The 24,971-nt window shown below is 39.4% G+C and overlaps 1 protein-coding gene across 5 annotated transcripts in view; it reads right to left on the bottom strand.

Moving 5' to 3' along the window:
* Window positions 1-232: 232 nt before the first annotated feature.
* The window catches only part of IWS1 (interacts with SUPT6H, CTD assembly factor 1), a 47,402-nt gene continuing 22,663 nt past the window's right edge, over window positions 233-24,971 (bottom strand). For 2 of the 5 annotated variants that reach the window (XM_068968053.1, XM_068968055.1), the window contains 11 exons: window positions 24,583-24,772; window positions 23,972-24,029; window positions 18,578-18,675; window positions 17,060-17,210; window positions 15,131-15,213; window positions 13,994-14,123; window positions 12,982-13,099; window positions 10,825-10,936; window positions 9,956-10,012; window positions 5,588-5,699; window positions 233-569 (listed from right to left, as the gene is read on the bottom strand). In XM_068968053.1, coding sequence (XP_068824154.1) covers window positions 438-569; window positions 5,588-5,699; window positions 9,956-10,012; window positions 10,825-10,936; window positions 12,982-13,099; window positions 13,994-14,123; window positions 15,131-15,213; window positions 17,060-17,210; window positions 18,578-18,675; window positions 23,972-24,029; window positions 24,583-24,772 — 1,241 coding nt within the window. In that variant the 3' untranslated portion in view covers window positions 233-437. Of the gene's footprint in view, window positions 570-4,959; window positions 5,089-5,587; window positions 5,700-9,955; window positions 10,013-10,824; window positions 10,937-12,981; window positions 13,100-13,993; window positions 14,124-15,130; window positions 15,214-17,059; window positions 17,211-18,577; window positions 18,676-23,971; window positions 24,030-24,582; window positions 24,773-24,971 lie in introns of those variants that run through there. The other 3 variants (XM_068968054.1, XM_068968056.1, XR_011144668.1) reach the window with 3 other exon arrangements.

The raw sequence follows: 24,971 nt of genomic DNA, 5'->3' as shown, positions 1-24,971 counted from the left end.
CGAACTCAGGAAATCCCAAGGGTCTTAAGAAGCACACAGTGAGGAACCAAGGATGGAGGCCAGACAAACCACACCAGAGTTGGAAGGTTGAACTTTGAAGGGTCAAACCACTGTAACAGCTACAATTTTCCTTCACTCACCAAGAGCCCATTTTCACCCCGGTAGAGAATGCACCCTTGAAGACAATGAAGAGACAGCCCCCCAAAACCAGAATGGAATTTTATTGTGTAAAGTTTATAGAAGTATGACTAGTATTCTTCTGTACAAAGTGCACAACAAATGGTTTTAAATATAACTGAGAGAAATGCAAATCCTATGACATTTGATACAAGATGCATCATTTACAGGTACACTAAAAAAGTTTTTAAAATATCATCTTTCTCCAAAGAGTCCATTGCGCATTTCTGAAGAGTAGCGACGGGGAACCTCCCAGGCAGTCACAAGGGCATCTTATTGCCCTCGATGCTGATTTTTACTGCGTGTGCAGATCTGCTTTTTTTCCTGATGTCTGTGAACTTTCTCATCTGTTTATCCAGTCGACTGATACCCTTCTTGGAGGTCCCCTGAAACTAAGAGTGGGGTAAAAATTAAAGAGCAAATTACTGAAACACATACATTTAGTTTTGTCGTTCATCTTCTTTTATCTGAAAGTCAGCAGACTGAAGAGTTCCCAGCTCTGGAATAACCAGAGTAAGCTTTGGTGACCTCAGGAACAACAGGGCAAGTACACACAGCAATGTCAGAAATGCATATTAAGCCCTCTCAGAGAAGAAGAATTTTGTTGTTATCTGTGCTGTATTTTAAAATTTTGCCTCAAGTCCACAGAAATTTGCTAGGAGAGAGAAACGGGGGAGGAATGAAACTACATTCCCCCTAATTCATCTGATTACATTCTGACTTTATGCTCTTCCCTTTCAAAGACCAAATATGGAGGTGACCTCTTAATATACACAAGTTCTAACAGTGCTGGCATAAAAAATTATGATCTTCTAAGGCAAGGAAAGTCATCGAGAAAAAACCTTAAGCGTAATGAATGAGATCAGAACTGCTAAGTGCTTGCTGGAGCTCTAGTTTCAGATTAGAAATAGTCAGGGTTGTATAACCCTGTGCAAATGATGCCCCTTGTCTGAACGACTTCCAAGACTGCTGGGAGAAGTGATCAGGTAATAATAACAAATATAAGCACACAATCAGGGCTCAAAATAAACATCAGGTACTACTACTATTACAACTACTTTGCAATCAGTTTGACACAAAAAGAAAAGTAAATTAAGTCTCTTGATCCAAGGGGCTTACTACTTCTTGCATTCTCTTTCTACTTGCCCTTTTACGGTTAAAGATTTGTTGTTAGGTAATTTCTTCTATATTTTGAAAAGATTGTTATGTCTCGAAATCAAGTGTGGTTTTCAAGAAATTGACACCTTTAAGAAATGCTGAAAAGGTCTGCCACTTATGTTGGATCAGGGCAAACTCTTCTCGTTTGGTACAGTGATGCCAGCAATCCCAATCTTCATGAATGCTGAGTAGTTGGAAAGAGATGAGCTCTTTTAGTTCTTTTCCCCAGATGTCTACTACTCAATCACCTGTGAAGCTCAATCCAAAGAATGCTAGAATTAGGTAGAGACTAGGAGATACTTCAGGGCTGGTACGAGTGTGGTGAAGTTCTTTGGAGTTGGGGAACCCCTCCTAGGCTTATCTCACCTTTAGATTCAGCTTCTACCTCAGATATAAGCAAGGATCTCTAATAAATCATTCTTGAATAAGAGCTACATTGATATCCATCCTAGATTTTCTATGTACATCCCAATTACAAATATTAAATTAACATCAATTTTAGTATTTGGCACTAGTACTGTGAGGGGGTGTAAAAATTCATTATCAGATGAGAAAGTGCTATCACCCTATGCAATACCCCAGATTTCTGGACAGTCCCAAGTAAGTATCTGACATCCTTTCAGACAATGTGCCCCGATTTTTAGTATGTGCAGTCAGTGCACACTGGGAAGCCTTACCTGTTCAGATCTCTGCCAACTGCCCAACTCCCAGCAGCTCTACTCATCAGCCTGGACTTCTTGTCCACTCCCAGCACTTTCTGTAACAATTTGAGCCCTCTAACCTCAGCAACTTGGACACACCCAGGCTGCGCGGATCTACCCCTTGCTATAGATCATAAGAACTGTAGCTGGCAAATGCCTGGTTGCCCCAAGTCTGAAAACTCACAAAACTGAGTGCCTAGCATGTCAGATTCAGTAACTTCTCTCTTGATTGCTTAACCCTACACCACCTAGGACAGTAAAGCTGTATACTGCACCACTTTATCAGTGAAAATCAAAAGTAGCCTAAAAGATTAGCAAGATGGGTTTGCTTTAAAAAATATGGTACAATCATATTATAATACAATATTTAATCACTGAAGAATGTTTACTCAAATGAATTTTTACCATGTTAAGTAAAACACAAACCTAACAAGATATAAAAGAATATGATCACAATTTTGCTTAAAAGTTAAAACTCTACCACCACAACAAAAGAAACCCCAAACCAGTAATAATATGTTTATGCACACATATATAAAGGATTAAAGAAATAACCCAGAATGTTAATATAAGGTGTGGTGGGATTATAAGTGACACTAAGTTTATTTGTGCTTTTAGTATTTAAAGATTTATATAAAAACATGCACTGCTTTGTCATTTTAATGTTATTTTAAAAGCATTCCATGGAATAAATTAGCATATAAACATACAATGTAGTGCAGGTTATTAAATTATTTAGAAGTGAAAAATCAGAAACCATAGAATAATGAACAAATTATTAATATATTTTTACATGACAGACTTATGCAGCCATTACAAATGATAAATATATAAGGTGGTTTAATGAGAGGAAGTGATCAAAATTATATAAATATAATTTTAATTATATTAAAATATCAATAGGAAACAAGGCAAAATTTTTGTCAAATTGCTTTTGAGTGGTGAGTGATTTTTCTTTTTATAATCTCAAAATTTTCTACAATTATAAGCAGGAAAAAATAAGTTTAAAACATTACTGAAAATACATTTAATACATCAAAATTGTTAACAGTGGTGCTTTACATGGAGGAAGAACAGAACTTTGGGGAATGGGGTTTATTCTACAGTATATTTATTCATGTAATTTCAAAAATAAGAATTATACTTAAAACAAAAAGAGTTTCATGTGAAAGCCATTAATTCACTGCAGTTTCCTCTTAGGAGGCATGTTCTCCAGTGACACTCACAGTGTCTGCAGTGTGGGAGCCGGGAGGGGACATGTGAGGGATCCTAACAGGGAGACAGTGCAGGGCGATCACTGCAGTGCAGCACGGGGTGTGCTGGCTTGGGGTTTAGTTGCTCAGTCGTGTCCGATTCTTGCGACCCCATGGACAGCAGCCCGCCAGGCTCCTCTGTCCATGGGATTCTCCAGGCAAGAACACTGGAGTGGGTTGCCATTTCCTTCTCCAGGGAATCTTCCCAACCCAGGAATAGAACCCGGGTTGCTTGCATTGCAGGCAGATCCTTTACCAACTTAGCTACGAGACCAGCTCCCAAAATGTGCCTTAATTATTATTTTTCGGACAGAGCTCTATAAGCCAGACAGGCCAAGATAAGTAACAGTCCATTTTGATCTTGGGAATGCTGGACAAAGGAGAACTCTGAACTTCCCTCTCGTCATGCTGGTCATGTCTCAGTCTAGCAGGAGGCTGGGCCACCTTTCCCCCGCTCCCCAACACCTACAGGGAAGGCGGGATCCAGACTGTCAAATTGCTGACAGGCACATGCCCTTCCAAAAGAGACTGGCCATTACGGCTTTTTATTACATTTTTCTCTGCCCTATTGCAGATCTCGATTTTCTAAAATAAGTGTGTTGGGGAAGAAAATATATTATGAAAGAGAAGAATAAAAGAAAGGAAGAGACAGTGAGAATAGGAAAGGTAAAGAAAAACAGGGGTGGTGGGGAGGGGAAGGAGGGATATCAAGGGAAACAGAAACAGACAGAGGAGAAAAGGGAAGGAGGAGACTCCTGGTGGTCTTCTGGTTAGGACTTCAGGTTTTCACTGCCTGGGTTCAATTCCTGGTCAGAGAACTGAGATTCCACAAGCCACAAGGTGTGACCAAAAAGAGGAGTAGTGGGGAGGAAAAAGGGAAGGAAGTAGAGATGAAGGAATTCTTAGCACTGAACCAGTGCTCTTCTACCCTTTATTTATTCTCAATGAGTAAGACTGTGTGCTTGGACTTGATAGTAGCTTGACAGCAAAGTGAACCGGCAGGAAAGTGAGTGTGTCTGTGGAAACAGCTGCCCAAGTAGGGCTAACAGAGAAGGCACAAAAGGCAGGCAACCCACCTGACTCTCAACTGTTCACTGCAGCAAAGTGCTCCTGCTGACCTGGGAGCACAGTGGGTCAGTGGGTCTGGCTTTGTGAATGTTCCAAAGTCGTCTTCATTTCAGGCCATGGACCAAATGTATATTAATTAAATTTATCTCCTAAATATTCAGTGTCAGGATTTATGCAATGAGCCCTCAAAGGCAGGTTACTGAGCCACTGACAACAGGAAGCCACCTCCCTTCCACCAAGATGTTACTAACCAGCTTATATGCCTGTAAGGCAGACCAACCACTATGATTCTGGGCCCTGACAAAAACCTTTTTAATAAAAAGGGTACCAGGCAGAAAGACCTAAATATCTATCCGTGAGGTAATTATGTACTGGGGTACTGATAAAGGAAGGGAACCTCATATCAATTTCTAAATATTCAAGATGACCAGAATGTCACTAGGTGCCTGTCACAGTCATTATGTCAGAACTAAAAGTGGTTCTGGCCTTTTCTGGTTAGGAAAGCACACACACACACTTGGTTCCACTCTAGCTGCTCAAGCCCATGCACAGAGCATGCTTCCTTGGGGATACCTCCCAGATAACGCTCTGGCAGGGCCAGGCTACAGGGGCATCCTGTTGCCTTCAATGCTGAACTTGACAGCACGGTGCACTCGGCTGAGCCGCTTCTGCTCTGCAAATCTCCTCTTATGCTTTTCCAATCGGCTTAGGCCCTTTTTAAGTATACCAGTCTAGAAAGAGCAGTTTGAATGGAGAATAAACAAAGATTACTGAGCAGCAATGAGGATCAGCGAGTAGTATTTACAGTGATGGCGACAGCGTCTCCCCTAACCACCTCCTAGCAGGCTGACTGACAACAGCTCAACAGGAAGGGAGGGGTAGGCTGCAAAGCAGGTGAGTTCTGTTTCTCAGGGTTCTAGAAAATAGAAGACTACACCAAAACACTCTACCTTCGAGCTTCAGTTGAAACAAAAGGAGTTAACATGAAGAGACTTCCCAACTGATAATGCTTCTTTAAGTCTGAAGTAATGCTCACTGGTAATAATGGTCAGAAATATTACCAAACCAGTAATAATAACAACCAGATAAACTGGCTAGATAAAGACAAAATAGCTCCCTTCAAATCAGATAAACCTTAAGAGCTGCTTAAGGGTTCTCAAACATGAAGTAAAAGACAGACAGTAATCTGCGTTTCAGATCCACCTTGCTGTCCCTGGACTGATGACTTACCCTGGATGATTCCATTTCCACATTCCACTTGGGCCTGACCACATAATCTTTGTTCGAGGGCATGGGGACCCTCGCCCGGGCGCAGAATCCAGGATCTCCAGGTCTAAGAGCCCTGAGAGCGGGAAGAAGAGCACACTGCTTATGCAGCCAGCCTTGGCTGGGCCCATGCACTCACCTGCACATCTGTGTCAGACCTCCTCTGCCCTCCCGACATCAACCCACCCATGCCCTGCTGTCTCAGATGGCTTCATCACCACTCACACTGCTCTATCAACTGCAACTTTCCCCACAAAGCCAGCTTCCTCTGCAGGACTCCTTATCCCCTCTTCTCAGCTTCAGATATGATCATGCTTCTCTCCTTTCTAAGGCTGGCTCCTCCACGAGGACTCTCAATCTCAATTTCTCTGGTCTAATGGAGTCACTTGTGTTCACTTGTGAGATGAGAAGTCAGGCAGGTAAAATGACCTCCCAAACTGAGTATGCCCATAAAGTGGTTTACATGGTTGTGCATATGCAACTCATACAGTAATCTTTTGGTCTGTTTCCTGTTTTGTAAAAAAAAAAAAAAAACTTGAGATATAGATTCACATGCAATTTTAAGAGTTAACACAGAGAGATCCAGTGTCTCTCAAAAAACAACATGCAAATCACTACAGCACACTATCACAAGCAGGATATTGATGTTGTTGTCACTCATCAATTTTTGTTTTCCTTTTCCCCAGTTTTGCTCGCACTCATTAATCTCTGTGTATGTGTTTCTTCATAAGAAACCACCACACTATTTTCCAGAGTGGCTGTACCATTTTACCTGCAGCAGTGGATGAGTGATCCAGTTTCTCTGCATCCTTGCCAGCATTTAATGGTGTCACATACAGTAACTTTCACATACAAATAGAAGAACCACCATGCTAAAGTAAGACTGCCATCCTTCCAAAGTAAAGTCTATTCAGTGTCTGGGAATTCGAGTCACTCAACTTTTAGGTACCTATCTCCACTGGTATATGGAGATTGGGTATGTGTGGATGTTGGGGTGGGGGGTGGAAGAGAAGGCTAAAAGATTCTCAACTGCTTCTCTTCCCTTGTATGGTTTGCTCTATTCTTGAATATCAAGCTTCTAGAACTTTCACGTATGTGAATAGATCAACTGACTAGAAAATTTCCCACAGCTCTTAACTTTCCCCGAAGCCACTGGCAGCAAACCTATCCACAAGTAAATGACACGCGCTCCCTCCAACTCATTTCCTGTTTTCCTTTTGAGATGTGGGTGCTGCGTAATTGCCAGCATTCACTGCACAGCCCCTCTAAGTCTACTCTCCACCACAGCCCCCTCCAGGGCAGCCTTGTCCTTCTCTAGGTTCTCTTCCAATGTGTAGGATCACAGCTCCTCACTGGCCTTCAGTGGCTACACCCCTTTTCAAAGCATTCAGTTTATTTTTTAATGCATTCATTGGGTTTTTTTGTTTTGTTGTACTGTGCAGCTTGCGAGATCTTAAGTTCCTCAACCAGGGACTGAACCTGGGCCACTGTGGTGAAAGCACCCAGTCCTAACCATTATACTCTGTTAATTTCATGATTCAACAATCTTTTCTAGGGAGATAACTATCAATGTCTCTAGCTGAAACTCCAGCTCTAGACCCAGGATATTTACAGGACTATCTCATTCACCTTCTATTTAATATGTTCAAGAAAAAACGCACCTATGACTTCACATCAACTTTTCTCCACCCTAGTGAAAGGTAACACCATCATCTCAGTTAGTTAAGTTTAAAATTCTGGTTGGTATCTTCAACTCTAGCCAGCTCTTTGCCCACCAAGTCACCAACTCCTGGCAGTTTTGCACCTGCAAATTCTCAACTTTCTGCTTCTCCATTACAGTTTCAGTTGATCTGTATCACGACCTTCAGCTCTTCTGCCCTGCAACCCATCCCACAGCATGCCACCAGCAGTGCATTCCAAGTCAAATTTAATTTCACATCCATGCTCAAAAAACTTTCTCTCCCAGCATCAGGGTCTTTTCAAATGAGTCAGTCCTTCGCATCAGGTGGCCAAAGTATTGGAGTTTCAGCTTCAGCATCAGGCCTTCCAATGAACACCCAGGACTGATCTCCTTTAGGATTGACTGGTTGGATCTCCCTGCAGTCCAAAGGACTCTAAAGAGTCTTCTCCAACACCACAGTTCAAAAGTGTCAATTCTTTGGTGCTCACCTTTCTTTATAGTCCAACTCTCACATCCATTCATGACTACTGGAAAAACCATGGATTTTTAGATGGACCTTTGTTGGCAAAGTAATGTCTCTGTTTTTTAATATGCTGTCTAGGGTGGTCACAGCTTTTCTTCCAAGGAGAAAGTGTCTTTTAATTTCATGGCTGCAGTCACCATCTGCAGTGATTTTGGAGCCTAAGAAAATAAAGTCTCTCCCTGTTTCCATGGTGTCCCCATCTGTTTGCCATGAAGTGATGGGACCAGATGCCATGATATTCATTTTCTGAATGTTCAGCTTTAAGCCAACTTTTTCACTCTCCTCTTTCACTTTCATCAAGAGGCTCTTTAGTTCTTCACTTTCTGCCATAAGGGTGGTGTCATCTGCGTATCTGAGGTTAATGATACTTCTCCCAGTGATCTTGATTCCAGCTTGTGCTTCATCCAGCCCAGCATTTCACATGATGTACTCTGCATATAAGTTAAATGAGCAGGGTGACAATATATAGCCTTGATGTACTCCTTTTCCTATTTGTAACCAGTCTGTTGTTCCATGTCCAGTTCTAACTATTGTTTCCTGACCTGCATACAGATTTCTCAGAAGGCAGGTCAGGTGGTCTGGTATTCTCATCTCTTGAAGAATTTTCCAGTTTGGTGTGACCCACACAATCAAAGGCTTTGGCATAGTCAATGAAGCAGAAGTAGATGTTTTTCTGGAACTCTTGCTTTTTCCATGATCCAGTGGATGTTGGCAATTTGATCTCTGGTTCTTCTGCCTTTTCTAAATCCAGCTTGAACATCTGGAAGTTCACAGTTCACCTACTGTTGAAGCCTGGCTTGGAAAATTTGAGCATTACTTTGCTAGTATGTGAGATGAGTGCAATTGTGTAGTAGTCTGAACACTCTTCAGCATTGTCTTTCTTTGGGATTGGAATGAAAATTGACCTTTTCCAGTCCTGTGGCCACTGCCGAGTTTTCTAAACTTGCTGGCATATTGAATATAGCACTTTCATAGATACATCTTTTAGGATTTGAAATAGCTCAACTGGAATTCCATCACCTCCACTAGCTTTGTTCATAGTGATGCTTCCTAAGGCCCACTTGACTTCACATTCCAGGATGTCTGGCTCTAGGTGAGTGATCACACCATTGTGATTATCTGGGTCATGAAGATCTTTTTTGTATAGTTCTTCTGTGCATTCCTGCCACTTCTTCTTAATATCTTCTGCTTCTGTTAGGTCCATACCATTTCTGTCCTTTATTGTGCCCATCTTTGTATGAAAGGTTACCTTAATATCTCTAATTTTCTCTAGTCTTCCCCATTCTATTATTTTCCTCTATTTCTCTGCATTGATCACTGAGGAAAGGTTTCTTATCTCTCCTTGCTATTCTCTGGAACTCTGCATTCAAATGGGTATATCTTTCCTTTTTTCCTTTGCCTTTAGCTTCTCTTCTTTGATCAGCTATTTGTAAGGCCTCCTCAGACAACCATTTTGCCTTTCTTTTTCTTGGGATGGTCTTGATCACTGCCTCCTGTACAATGTCAGAAACCTCTGTCCATAGTTCTGCATCTATCAGATCTAATCCCTTGAATCTATCTGTCACTTCCACTGTATAATCGTAAGGGATTTGATTTAGGTCACACCTGAATGATCTAGTGGTTTTCCTTACTTTCTTCAATTTAAGTCTGAATTTGGCAATAAGGAGTTCATGATCTGAGCCACCGTGGCTCCCATATTGTTTCTGCTGACTGCATAGAGCTTCTCCATCTTTGGCTGCAAAGAATACAATCAATCTGATTTCGGCTACTAGCCATCCCTAAAATAGGCCTTGAATGCTTACCCTACATCTTTGCTTAAGCTCTCCCCTTTGCCTCTGATACCTCTAAAGACTTTGAGAGAATGGACTACTTTTAATATGATTCTGTATTTCTGGAGCCTAACACAATTTATTATATACCAAGTGGCAACAAAATCTTTACTCAAACTATTTTTCAATCTTCTTGCAGCCTCCAGAGCACCAATACAGTGTGGCTATTCAATAAATGCTACACTAAAAATCATCCCCCACCACTCTGAACCATCATTTCATTTGCTATTTTTCTTAAAGCAGCAAGAAGAACATTCACAATATCATGTAAGAAGAAAATCAATACAAAAAAATCTTACTTTTCTTCTCCTGTCAGCACCTTTTCCAGATCTCTTCGGGGTGTCTGACCACCAGTGCTGGGAGAAAAGCAATTGATGAGATATTAGGACTGTTAGAACTTTACAATTAAGGGGAAAAGAGCAAAGTGAAATATCAAACTCAGATCACAATTAGGTCCTTTATATTCGATCAGAGAAAATAATTCCTAATCTCATAAAAGTGCTATTTATTTCAGTTATCATTTGCGCATCAGGTTTCACTCATCTGTAATGATCCTGCTAGATGCAACTGTATCCAGTTTATGGATACAAATTTAACCAGTAATATCCAACCCCCCCCCCCCCCCCCCCCTCCCCGCTAAGAATCTGGAAATGGGACTAAGGAAGTTGTTCCTGTGAGTGGCTGCAACAACAGAAGCAACCTCCAAAATGGAGGCAGAGGCCAGATGCAACCAGGAAAGCCTGGGAGGGGAGCAGGTGACAAGCTTCACTGGACACTGCTGTTGCTAAGCTGCTTCAGTCGTGTCCGACTCTGTGTGACCCCATAGACGGCAGCCTACCAGGCTCCTCCATCCATGGGATTTTCCAGGCAAGAGTACTGGAGTAGGGTGCCATTGCCTTCTCCAACTAATTCACTAGTTTAGTATGCAATAAAATAACAGAGGCTTTGAATAAGCCCAGACTAGTGTCTAGTCACTAGACACTACCCACATTTAAACTTAAACGGTATTATGAACTACAAGAGATAGCAAGCGGAAAGACAAACTCCTACATCTTATGGGTTTCTTAATCATCTTTATTTACCAAACAACAACAACAACAACAACAAAAACCCTGAGTTATCAGAGCAATAGTATTTGCTTCACTTACTCATACCTGTTCCCTCATACCTGTTCATTCTTCGCCTTTGGGGCATCTGTTCTAGGTCTCTCTGCTCCCTTTCTTCTCTTGTCATTCCCTTGTAGTTTGAGGTAAGACCAAATATAGGCCGAGACCATTCATCTACAACAAAAGGAAATTAATTGTTTAGTCAACAGAGTGGCATTCTTGAAATAATCACACCCTATGGGAATGTCATAGTCTAGGCATTCAGAATATTCTCTCCTTAAAGACACCATTATTTCAGAACCATTTATAGGATAAACGTCTACTTAAGTCTTCTGCCCATTTTCTGATTTTTTTTTGTTTTTAATACTGAGTAGTATGAACTGTCTGTATATTCTGGATATTAAGCCTTGTTGATCACATTGCTTACAAATACTGAAAACAGAAAATCTTGAAATTCTCTATGTTCTTATTCTAACCAAAAACAAGCTCCTTTACTACTTAGTTGTCAAAGTGGTTTAAATCTTTAAAAATTACCTTTTGATAGTGCAGACGTCAGGCCTGTACTCATCTAGTCTAAGAAAGCTGTTAACGCAAGTGCACACACAACGATGCTCTACATGCACGCTGTTTAGCCAGCAAAAGGCCAGAGGTGCCACTCGATGCTTTGCTCTTACTGCTGCATTATATGTGCTTCCCCGGTGGCTCAGAGGGCAAAGGACCCGCCTGCAATGCAGGAGACCTAGGCTCCATCGCTGGGTCAGGAAGGCCCCCTGGAGGAGGGAATGGCTACCCGCTCCACATGCTCGCGGTCTCCAGTTTTTTTGGCACCAGGGGTCAGTTTTGTGAAAGACAATTTCTCCATGGACATGTAGAGCTCAGGTGGTAATGCAAGTGATAGGGAGCAACTGTCAACACAAATGAAGCTTTGTTTGCTCGCCAGTTGCTCACCTCCTGCTGTCTGATCTGGTTCCCCTGGTACACACTATCAAAACAATAAAGGACCTTTATAGACACAACACAGGTGTCATCAGACTAAGAAGGAAGCAAGGAGTCTCAGGGGTCTCTATCTCTTTAAAAACTGACATGCCTTCCCTATCTCTGGATTCAGAATCACTTGTAGTACATCATGGGTATCAGCAGGAACACCCTGCTTCCCTCTGCCTAGGGCAAAAAAGAAGGTTGAAAACCACAGCATCAAAGCATCAAAAGCTTATTATTTAATAGGCAGTAAACTGCAGGTTAATAACAAGATGTAATACTCCTCTAGTTTATTTAAAAATTTAAATTTCTTCTAAAAGTTTTTGATAATCTTAAAATAGCAATAGGCATGTAACTACTGTATTCAGATATAAAGTCAAAGTGAAAGTGAAGTCGCTCAGTCCTGTCCAACTCTTTGTGACCCCATGGACTGTAGCCCACCAGGCTCCTCCATCCATGGAATTTTTCAGACAAGAGTACTGGAGTGGATTGCCATTTCCTTTTCCAATTCAGATATAAAAGTAGTTACTACTTCAATCTAGTCTTAAAGTTTAAAAATCTTTCCAACACAAAACACGGGAAGAATTAAGGAGGGGGATGAAGATACACATGGTGTTCAATACAGCAACTGATTAGATGAATTTCAGTTAAGACTTCTCGGGATTTCTCTGGTATCATTAAGTAACAACACACAAAAGGCTTTGGAGATCATTATAAAAAAGTAACAACAATAGCAGCAGCAGCTAACATTTCTTGAGGATTTACTGTATTCTAGGCACCATGCTTTCTATGTATCTTGTTTAATCTTTACGACAACCTAAGTTAAACACACAGTTCTCTGTTTTACAGAGGAGGAAACGTGATTTAGAGCTTAAATCACTAGCCCAAGGATATGCAGCAAGGCAGGTGGTAAACGGGAAGCCAGGTATGACTGACTCTAGGGCCTATATTCTAATCTCCCTCTCTCTACATGTTCTTGATCCATAATTAGAAAACGCATGATTTTACTTGTTATACACTGGGATAGCATCCTTAAATATACTGAGAAGCATTTTAAGTCCAAGGACAAGAAGCTTGGTATCTCTAAGAAGGTATCAAAAATTTTTCTACTTCGTTTCATAGACTCATTTTAAAAGAATACTAGTGAAAATATAGTTAGTTTATATATATATATATATATATATATACACATGTCTCTCTATAAACATGAACACAAGAAACAAAAAGCAAAATGTACATACTGATTAATTTCCCTGCCATGTCCTTGTTGGACCTTGATTCCTTGGGGTGTTTATAGAGATACATCACTGCTCGTCCAATCCCACTATGCTTCAGGGTCTCCTGGCTCACACTAGGTAGCTGGGGAACATAAACACATACACACATATTAATCATTAAGAAGCTGGGAGTCCTGTCAATCTACTCTAGCGGGCCTGCAACACCTGGTTCATTCACAACAGAACAAATGACAAAAAAGTTCCATTTTCAGTATCTATAGTCATTGAACACAAAGATACTCTGTGTTCCCATAAGGAGTTCAGAGTTTAGTACTACCACTGAGTTGAAGTAAAACTTAACAGTGTGAGAAAGTGTAAACTAAGCACCTCAGAGGTTGGCAGTTTAACCAATCAAGGGTCCTCTCAGGTCTTTGAACCAAACAGACCTACGTCTGGACCCACAGCCACTTGCTAGTTTTGTGACCTTGGACAAGTCATTTAACTTCTCTGAGTCTTAATTTCCTCATCTGTAAAATGGAGATAATACACCTATCCTGCAGGTTTGCTGTGAGGAATAAATGAACCTATACGTTTAAAAAACACCTAGCACATAGCAGGTTCCTCAGGATTCCTTCAGAAGTTAAGCAGCTTGCCCAAGGTGTCACAGCCACATAAGGTGGCCCAGACCAAGATTTAAAGGCACATCTGAGGCTGAAGTTGTTGCTCTTTCTACGTCAAGTACCTCCCTAAAACATGCCCACTACCATACTACTCTTCTCAGATAAACCAGATAATCTAAAAGATCTACCGCAAGATCTTTTTTCTTCAATACCACAGTCACAAGAAGTTTTAAAAGGCCTTCCTTTTAAGTTCATTTTACTTGGTATGCTCCTAATAAACATACCGAATACAACTCTTCTGATAGGCTATGGCAGACAGAATGCAAAAATACACAGTAAAATGCAGAGGTTATGATAATATAAGCCATGTCAAATAATTAATCCAGAGCAAACAAGTCAGATTATCTGCCTCTCACCTCTTGCAGAATCCTCAGCAGCTCTTCTCGAATCTTCAGTGCTGGCAAGCTCCTATCTGGTAGAGGGGAGAGCCATTCTTTGATGGCGGACATCACACCACTGTCAATAAATGTTTCTTTAAGGTCCTGCCTAAAACAATAACAATAATGGAAAAGGTCAAGGCTATGAACGCTGGTTCTACTGTAGCTTCCTTTGATTTTCTTATATATTTAGTGATGTTTCAAAAAACTGCTTAAAAAAATTAGGCATTTTTTTACTGAGCACGTGTTCATAGATTTCAACAGCTCTATGAAATTTAGTTCCTGTTTTCAAGAAACAGACATGATATGCAAAGAAAGATGGTTTGTTAATGGTAACCCGCCACTGCCCCCAAAACACACCAACTTACACGAGGGTAGGCTAATGTTGGTATGAGTGGTGGAGACAGCAAGCATAATGAGCTTCAACCATCACACCTAAAAAACTTATGTTGAACCTAGGAGAATAGTGATCCTCAAACTGTTTCAAGTAACAGAGAACCCAGAATTATGCTATTCTTTGCAGGCAGAATACCACCACTCTCCCAGCAGAAAAAAAATCACAATGAAATACTGATTACTATTCAAATTCCATTTTATGTACCAGATCAATTATGTTAACAGAGAACATGGTATTAATATATATATGAAGTCTGGCACAGATAATTTTCTCTGTTGGCACAGAGGTAGCAATTTTCTAGTATAAAGTCCTAGACCATGTGTTTGGCTCATTGGTATACTAATACAAAGATAAAATTCATGACATAACAGGTCGCAGGAGTCTTGTTCAATATATCCTCCAAGTAGTCTTCCAGGATTTGCTCTGCTCTCAATCATACTGGGAAAAGAGACCCAATTTATAGTGTATAAAGAACAAAATTAGTAGTTTCCAAGTTTTCTTTCATTAACATCAGCTTGCTATTTGTTCCGTTTTTATCAGGCATAAAAGTTTAAGAAAAATCTATGAGAACATAATAATTGAGGAAATTCTATTCATTACTATTTTTCTGTAAACTGATAGAAAGCGATCATTCTTTAATGTCTCTAGAACACCAGTACATAGCTTGAATATCATTCCATTAAAAGGAAAGCACTTTTTAAAGAAAACAGAACACTTACTTCTTAAGGTGCATGACCACAGTAGGTAATAATGTTAATTTTTTCAGTGCTGGTTTTTTTTGATTATTCAACTGTCTGTCTTCCTATAGGAAGAAAAAGATTTTTCTAAAAAAAAGTAAAAAGAAAGCAATGGCTTTTTTTTAAACTTTTTTAAAAAATTTATTTTTAATTGGAGGAAAACTACTTCACAACATTGTGTTGGTTTCTGCCATATATGAACATCAATGAGCCACAGATATACATGTGTCCCCTCCCTCCTCCCACCCTATCCTGTCTCTCCAGGCTGTCACACAGCACTGGATTTGAGCCCCCTGAGCAATACAGCAGATTCCTACTGGCTGTCTCATCTTGCACACGGTGATGTCTATGTTTTATTGCTGCTCTCTCAATTCGTCCCACCCTCTCCTTCCCTCCATGCCCATGAGCCCATGCTCTGTCTCAGCTGCTGCCCTGCAGATAGATTCATCAGTACCATCTTTCTAGATTCCATATGTACGTGTTAATCTACCATATTTGTCAGAGAACAATCACTAATAGCAAATTATTAACACTATAATTCTAAGCTTTAAATATAACAGTGGCAATTTCTCTGAGACACTAGAGGTTTTCCTACAAGAAAGAACTATATACAATATAGGCATTTTGTAGCGCCAAACCCCACAAAATTGTTAGAATGATTAGTTTTAACAACTACAAATTGAGAGTAACAATTTTAATTTAAAATACTGACACAAATGTCAGGTTTTCAGAGTTCATTCAATGTAAAATTATACATGGAAAAATTTAGTTTATCATCAAGAATAATATTCTAGCTATGCGGTTTGTAACAAAAAGAATATGTTATTAAAAACTTTTAGTCTTTGATATTTGGGTATTTTTTTCCTACTTTTTTTTTGGTCATACTGCAAGGCTCGCAGGAATCTTAAGTTTCCAGAACAGGGATTGAAGCCCAGGCCCTTGGCAACAAAATCTTGGTGTCTTAACCACTGGACCACCAAGGAATTTCCTCTGCTTTTTTAATTGTAGAAAATTTAAATTCTACAAACACAGAAAACAAAATGACACACTCCTGACACACACATTTCAACGATTAAACACACATGGCCAATCTTGCTTACTGATCTCTCTAGCTGCTTTCCCCTTCACCCTTGAATTATTCTGGAACAAATCCTATACACATAACAAAATACCTCAGCAAGTGCCTCTAAAAGAGCAGGACTTGTTTTTAATCATTGTATTTGGCCAATTTTTACATTTGAGCACAATTTTAAAATGCAATGAATTAAATGTAATCTCTTAATCAGAGGCAAAAGCATGACACACGAGTTTAAAACCTATTAGGCATAAGTTTATAATTTTTTTGTATGTGAAGAAACATCACTTTGTGGTAAACTAGCCAAACCTGAGAGCAAAATCATTCCTCCATAAAAACAGCAAACCAGGGATTTCCCTGGCAGTCCAGATATTAACATGCCATACTTCCAATGCAGAGGGTGCCAGTTTTGAACCCTGGTTGAGGAATTATATACTGTGAGGCCAAATAAATAAAATAGCAAAATATTATGAAAAAGGCAAACCAATTCAGCTAAAAAGGCTCATTTTACTAAATATTCAAGTCTTCATTTTTTCCCCCTAAAACATACTACTAAAAATTTCCATGTTTAACATTTAGAACATTAAATACTTATCATAAAAAAATTAAGTATCTTTAATGTAAATTAAGCAAGAATTAAGCTTTTTTTTTTAAAAAAGGCAGGAATTCCCTGGTGGTCAAGTGGCTTGGACTTGGTGCTTTCACTGCCAAGGACATGAGTCCAATCTCTGGTTGGGAACTCAGATCCTGCAAGCCACAAGGTGTGGCCAAAAAACAAAACAGGCTATATAATCATTTATGGGAGAGAAAAAAGGATGAAGCCGGAAGTGACCCACCTCAGCAGCTTCATTCATCTTGACAATCATGGCACTCACAACATCATCAGCATCACTAATAAAAGTGCCACCATCACGGTTGCGTCTGCGCTTGCCACTCATGCTCTTTTTCCGCTGTAACATCATCTCAAAGTCTGACAGAAAGTCCATGCTAAGCAGTAACACAAAAGCAAGTAAAATATAAACTCTTTTAAATACACATCTTTTATGAGTTAAGAACCACCAGTTTTTAAAATTCTAACTCAATTAAGTGCTACTTTTTTAAGTACAAGTACTTTTAAAATTGTTTTTAACAGAACACAATAAGTGATCATAAATTTTATGCTCAATTTTTCTGCTATCCCAACTGTTACACATGAAACACATTTCACATTTCGAGTTTTACCTGTCACTCCATGGTTCAGTTTTAACTACACTGCCTTTTGGGGGGAGGGAAAGCGTGGTGTTCAATCATCTAAACACTTCTGTCTTACATAGGAATAACTAGGGAAAAAACTGCTGTTTCTTAATAACAAGAAGTACATAATATGTACTTCTCTCAAAACATAGTATGACTGAGATGAAGATGGAAATGTACAAATCTGCTGCTGCTAAGTCGCTTCAGTCGTGTCTGACTCTGTGCGACCCCACAGACGGGGGCCCACCAGGCTCCCCCGTCCCTGGGATTCTCCAGGCAAGAACACTGGAGTGGGTTGCCATTTCCTGAAAAGTGAAAAGTGAAAGTGAAGTCGTTCAGTCGTGTCCGACTCTTCACGACCCCACAGATTGCAGCCTACCAGGCTCCTCTGTCCGTGGGATTTTCCAGGCAAGAGTACTGGAGTGGGGTGCCATTGCCTTCTCCGACAAATCTGCTAAGAGCCTCAAAAAGTCATCTTAAGAGTTCACCTGAATCTTTACACTTCAGAAGGAAGCAAATATGCTCTACCAAGTAAATAAGATGATATGGTTTATATAATTTAATTTCCAAAGGTATTAGAAACTCAGCTTAATTCTTGCATGTCACTAGGAATTAAGAAGGAAACTATTATTTACAGTATCATCTTTATAACCCTAACAGTAACTAGTAAATCTTTCTATGTTTGGCACCTTTCAAGACACCAGATTTTTCTGTATAGATTCCTATCATCTCAACAAAAGTATGTGAAATACAATCAAGCAGTATTCTGTATCTAAAACTTTCCCCTCCGGGACTCCTAAATCAGCTTTCTCTTTCTCAACGAACTTTTATTGGGCTACTTTTTAGACTGAAAAGTAAGCTGAGATGTGAATTTAAAAAGCCTGACAACCAAATAGCTCCACAAAGATAGCTAAGCACAGGGCAAATGAAAGAAAAATAACAAGTGCAAATAATTTTAAGATAGCAACTGTATATAGAGAAGTAGATGGGAGAACAAGAATGGAAGATTCTTTCCTACACTTATTCAGGAACCAAAGCAAGAAAAACAAAGTTTGTTAGTCTTCATCTCATTTTCAAGTTCTCTTTAACAAAGTCCATTAAAAAAAATAAAACAAACTTACTGTTTTCCTCTCTTTATGTTATCATCAGAATCTGAATCTTCTGCTTCTTTTACCTGTGTTTCACTTTTTTCTTCTTCCAAATCTTCTTGGTTAAAACCCTAAATGCAGGGTAAGTCAGTCAGTTATCACAACCTCATTACAGACTCTTCCGTGGAACTGCTTGCTCTTGGATACCAAAAGATATATAGCAAAAAAGCTCCCTTCCCCTCTAGCCATTAGTGTTACTGGTTTTGTTTCCTTCCAGAAACACTTATGCTTACAGAAGCACTTTTACTTACTACATTCTTTCATTATACACACTGAGTATGGTATACTGTTTTGCACATTTCACATCTAACAAAAGAATCTGGAGTCAAACTGATACTGGTACAAACTACCTTTGTTTTTAAGGTTTTGTTTGATTTCATCAAACAATTGCAGCCATAATTTAAATATTTCCCTATTGACATTTAGATATGTGTAGTTGAAATCTTGAGAAATATCTGCAAACTGTCTGCAAATTGGTTATACCATTAACTCTCCTTCCAGCAAAGCACAAGTGAACCCATTTCCTCACCTTCTCAGGACTATAGCAGGTTATCAAGCATTGACATTAGCAATCTCTGCACTGAGAAAAACAAAAGACATCTCTGTAGTTTTCTCTGCATCCACTTATTATGAGTAAGGCTGGGCATTTTTCAGGTTTCAAAGCTATCTGTTATTATTTCTCTGTGAACTCTCAATATCCAGTGGCCATTTTCCCACTGGATCTTTGTCTTACTGGTACAGAAAATCTCTTTAAAAATGAAATCAGCCCTTGTTACATGACAGGAACAGCACAATCCTCACACCTGTACAGTTTTGCAAATACAGTTTGATTTTGTTTATGGTCATGTTTTCCAGGCACAATTTTTTAACTTAAATGGCCAGTATTTTCTTCATAGCTTGTAACTTTCATATTATACTTAGAAAGGCCTTCCCAATGCTTTCCCTAGGATGCTGTTTTTCTCACTGAACTGAACCTACCAGCTGATGTCTATTCTCCACACAAGAACAATATATCTTGTCCTTGTAAATGTGGCTTAATGTTGAGTATAAGGCCCATGAAGGCAATGTCCAAACAATCTCTGGCACTCATTGAGTGAATTCTTTTCTATTTTCTTTGGATTTGCTATTTTTCTACCATCTTGAACTATACTCTAAATTCATCTACTTTCATTCTCTCTTGCTTTAGTAACGAAAGTACTGACTTCTTTTTCAACATAAGAATTGTTTAACAAGTTTTAATTTTCTCTGGATGGCAAGGGTGTTTTATTTGCTAATTTTGTTTCCGACTTTTAATTTCATTGCATTCAGGAAATGCTGTCTATAGTTTCTATGTTTGGCTGAGGTTTAAATTTTATTTGGAAATGCAAAGAACTAGGAAAAGTCAAGGCAATCTTTGAGAAAAACAAACTTAAAGGACATAAAAAACCAAATATCCAGAGTTATGCATTAACAGTACAAGGATAGACCAATAGAACAGAAAAGATAATTCAGAGAAAGACTAGAAAATATATATACACACTTGATTTATGACAAAGATATCACTACAGAGTAGTGGAAAAGAATAATCTGGGTCAACTAGGGGGTGGGGGGCAGAAATCTTGACTATCTCATACATATTGAACTTGTTTTTTATTCACTGAGTCATGTCTCACTCTTACAACTCCACGGACTGCAGCCCACAAGGCTCCTCTGCCCATGGGATTTTTTCCAGGCAAAAATACTGGAGTGGGTTGCCAGTTCCTTCTTCAGGGGATTTTCCCGAACCAGGGATCTAACTTGTGTCTCCTGCATCGGCAGGCAGATTCTCTACCACTGAGCCACCGGGAAAGCCCACATACTGCACATAGAAACTCATTCTAGACAGACATTATAAATTAAATGAAAAGATACGCAGGATTCTAAAGAATTACTCACAAGAATGTTTTCATAACCCTGGGAATAGGCAAAATTTTCCTACAATTTGAAACACTTTCAACATAAAGCAAAAGATTGGTAAAGTGGATTTACACTAAAAAGCTTTTGCTCATTAAAGACTCCATTAAGAAAGTGAAAAGGCAAACCACTGAATAGAAGATATTTTTATCTTTTATAATCTCCAAAGGGTTTCTATATCTGGATTATATAAAAAGAGAAACTTCTCGGACTTCCCTGGTGGTACAGCAGACAGGCATCCGCCTGCCAATGCAGGGGGCGTGGGGTCAGTCCCTGGTCTGGGAAGACTCCACAGGCCACAGAGCCACGGAGCCCATGCACCACGGCTACTGAGCCTGAACGCTGCAGTTACTGAAGCCTGCGTGCCCAGAGCCAGCACTCCCCAACAAGAGACGCCACTGCAGCGGGAAGCCCGCAGACCACAACTGGAGTAGCCCCTGCTCTCCGCAACCAGAGGAAGCGCAACGCAGTAACGAAGGTCCAGGTCCAGGTCCAACAAAAATTTTAAATTGAAAAAAAAAAAAAAAGAGAGAGACTCTTTCCTATCTTTGGTGGTATTTTTTGGTCTGATGGTTCTATTGTTTACACTTCACTTATAGAATTGTGCATTCTCTTTGCAGTTCTGTCAATTTTTGCTTTGTATATATTATGAGTATTTAAAGCCATGTTACTAAGAACATGGCTAGGTACCATTTAAAACCTTTTTCCAATATAAAGTGACCCTCTTTATCTAGAACAATGGGTTTTGCCTTAAAGTCTACCTCTTTGATATTCATATAGCTACATCAGCTTTCTTGTGGTTAGTGTTCAGAGACAGTATTCTTTTCCATTCTTTTATTTTCAACGTTTCTTTATCTTCTGTTTTGGATAAATTTTGAAATGAGTATATATATGCTCATTTAAAAAATCTAGTCTCTTTAAACTTGTTCTTTAACTGGAGCACTTAATGCATTTCAGTGTGATATTACCAAGGCTTGTTACCTGTTATCTCACCATGTACTACTTCCTAACTGTCCCTCTGTTCTGTATTTCCTTTATTTTTCTCTTTCTTGCCTTCTTTTGGATTGACTAGCTTTTATTATTTCCTTTTTCCTTTCTATTAGGTTGGAAGTTACACATTTCAATAGTATTTTTAGAGATTACAATGTGCATCCTGACTTACCAGACTACTAATATATTTTTACATACCTTTGCAAAGACCCGTGAACATTTCAATTTCATGTAAATGCCCAATTTGTTACTGCCATCATGGTTTAGTTTTAAACACATTTTAAACCTTACCAAATGTGACTCTGGCTTGCATGACCACTACCCATTCAGACTGAGCCACATGCCTTTGTTCCCGTTCTTCCTTCCTGCATCCCTGACTTTCTGCCTGAGATAATCTTTCTGCCTTTACCACTTCTTTCAGTTGGCATTTTGATAAGATGAAATAAGAAGGGAATCTTCATTTCTGTAGAATACAAAAGAACTCTAAGTTTTAGTTCCTGGATTCTATTACTTCTGCTGACAAGTCAGCTATTAAAATAACTCGCTCTCTGAGGGCTTCCCTGGGGGCTCAGACAGTAGAGAATCCACCTGCAATGCAGAAAACCTGGGTTCAATCCCTGGGTTGGGAAGATCCCTGGAGAAGGGCATGGCACCCACTCCTCTCTGAATGTACTTGTTTATTACCCTTTGGCTGCTTTCAAGACTTTCCTGCAATTTTATTGTGATGTATTTGTGAGCAGATTGGTTTGTATTTATCCTACTTGTAATCTGCAGAATTTCTAGACTCTATGATTTATGAATTGTTTCTTTAAATACTGCTTCTGATATACGTACATTTTTCATTTCTCCTTCGAGGATTCCAATTCACCGTTAAACCTTCTCATTATAGTTTTTACATTTTCTACACTAATATCTCAGTATTTCATTCTACATAGTTCCTTCTAACTTACCTTCCAATTCACTCATTTTCTTGTCAAATATGTCTACTCTGTTGTTAAACTCATTCACCAAGTTTTAAATTTCAGTTACTGTAGTTTCACAGTTTCAGAGTTTTTTAAAAAAACTAATTAATGGCTTTAACCACCCTGGTTGTGGTGGTTTAACCATCACTGGTATTTAACCGTCCCAGTGTGGGTCACGGGATCCTTGCTGCACCACGTGGGACTCTCCTTCCAGCCAGTAGTGATGTATGGCCTCCAGAGCGCACGGGCTCAGCAGCCGCAGCCCACTGGCTTTAGCTGCTCTGCGGCACACGGGATCCCAGTTCCCTGGAAAGGGATCACACCCTCGTCCCCTGCACTGCAAGGCGAACACTTAACCAGTGAGTGGACTGCCAGGAAAGTCCCCAGAATTTCTACTTGGTTCTTTTCCAAATATTTAAAAAAATGTACACACACACAACTATTTGCTCTAAGAAACCTTTTAATCTTTTACCTTGCTGAACACAGGTACTATCTAAAATTTCTGTATCTAGAGCCCTCAGGTCTATTTCTACCATCTGTTGTTACTACTGTTTTCTTTTAAATTGTTAAGTGCGTATTATGTATTTGAAAAACTACAGAAATAATTTGAGGTCCATGATTATGTTAACTTTATCCTGAAAGTTTTTTTTTTTTTTTTTTAACGTTTTGGCACATGGGATCTTAGTTCCCTGACCAGGGATAAAATCCAAGCCTCGTGTGGTGGAAGCACAATCTTAATCACTGGACTGCCAGGGAAGTCCCTGTCCTGAAAGGATTTCTGTCTGAATATATCAGGTTCCTGAGAGCCAATGGGCTAATCACAGTAATCAAACTTCTGAGACTGAGGTTCTCCATGCTGCTAGATGACTCAAAGGTAACCTAAAATCTGAGCAAAGGCTATTTTAACTTCCAGTTCACCCTTAATCTTAGGAGTCTCAATCCAGAGCATGGTGTTTTCAGGGTTACCTAACCTCAACAGGCCCTGACCTCAAAGATTTGTCTCTTGAGCCTTGAGGCAGCTGAAAATAAACTTACCCTCTCAGCCTGACTAGATGAATAGCCCAGAGAAAGCAATTCTAAATGCTGAGCTTACCTCTTTAGGTTTCTACCTTTTGCTGGGTTTTATCTCATTTTTATGATGATGAGCAACTTTCTGAAACATTTTGTCTAGCTTTTGTAGCTGTCCTTAGCAGAAGGACAAATTACACTGCCTGCCATTGCTATAATTAGAAGTTCCGTAACTATTGTGACTCTTTCTCTTTAGCACTGTAAAGTGCCTTTCATTGCACTTTAATGTGTTCCTTCCTGCCCTTAGTACAATTTTGCCTGTTATATTCCTTTTATGCCTTTGCAGGCCCTTTCATTTCACTTTCTGAATATCTTTTTTCTTACTTACTGGAATCCCTTAATAGAGAACCACCGCCATAAAAACAAACAAACAAAAAATATAAATGAACAGGAAATATTTCCATCTTATACTTACTGTAAATTCTTCCTCCTCCTCATCACCAGATTCTCCAAATATGTCTGCAATAAGATTTCTAGAAAAGAAATATAAACAATTTTCATTTGTCTTCTTCTCATTTGCATAGGAATCATGAAATCTTTTTCTACTAGGGTATAATTTACATATAGTAAAACATGTGGGTCTCATGTGTCCACTTCAATGGGTTTTGACAAAGGCACACATTTATGTAACCATTACTTAATAGAACAACTCCATCTCCCAGAAAGTTCCTTTGTGGCCCTTTCTAATGAGTCAAATATATAAATATCCCGGAGGCAACCGCCATTCTCCCTACCATCACATTAGTTTTGCCTGTTCTTGCACTTCACATGAGTGGAATTAGATAACACGTCCCTTATGCTTCTTTCACTTTTAAGATAGTGTTTTTGAGAGTCACTCATGCTGTAGTATGCAGCAGTAGCTGAAGAATTAAAATCCTACATCTCCCACAGCCATGCAATTAGGCAGGGTATACTGTATTACGCTTCAACACAGAATTTTAATGTAAGTTTAAATAACTTGAAAGACAAACTCCTCTCTACCACCTTATATGAACCCTGGGAAGTTTAGGTTACACTGTCACTTACTCTTCTTCATTCCCTGACTCACTATCACTCCCAAACAGGTCCTTCTCTTCATTTTTCTTATCAGACAGTTCTTTCCCCGCTTCGTCGTCACTGTCAGATGCTATCGTCTTCTCTCTTTTGCCTGATTTGTCCGATATAACATCACTGTCAGAGTCATCTGCATCAGAGACAACACGACTCTTCTTTGCTGCTGTTGAAAAAGAAAACCATCATTAGTCTTATTCACCATGGTTACTGTGTTAGTAAGTACAACAGGTGCTCTAAGATGGCAGTATATGGCAAAAATCAAAAGTCATATAACACAGTTTAGAATAAAAAAAACTTAAAAGATTCACCCAGGAGTCATCTCACAATTAAGAAGATGTTAGGAAAAAGAGGCCAAAAGATGA

This window comes from Capricornis sumatraensis, chromosome 3 (assembly GCF_032405125.1).
Source record: "Capricornis sumatraensis isolate serow.1 chromosome 3, serow.2, whole genome shotgun sequence".
In the NCBI taxonomy this organism is placed as follows: Eukaryota; Metazoa; Chordata; class Mammalia; order Artiodactyla; family Bovidae; genus Capricornis; species Capricornis sumatraensis.
This window is presented reverse-complemented; position numbering and strand designations above follow the sequence as displayed.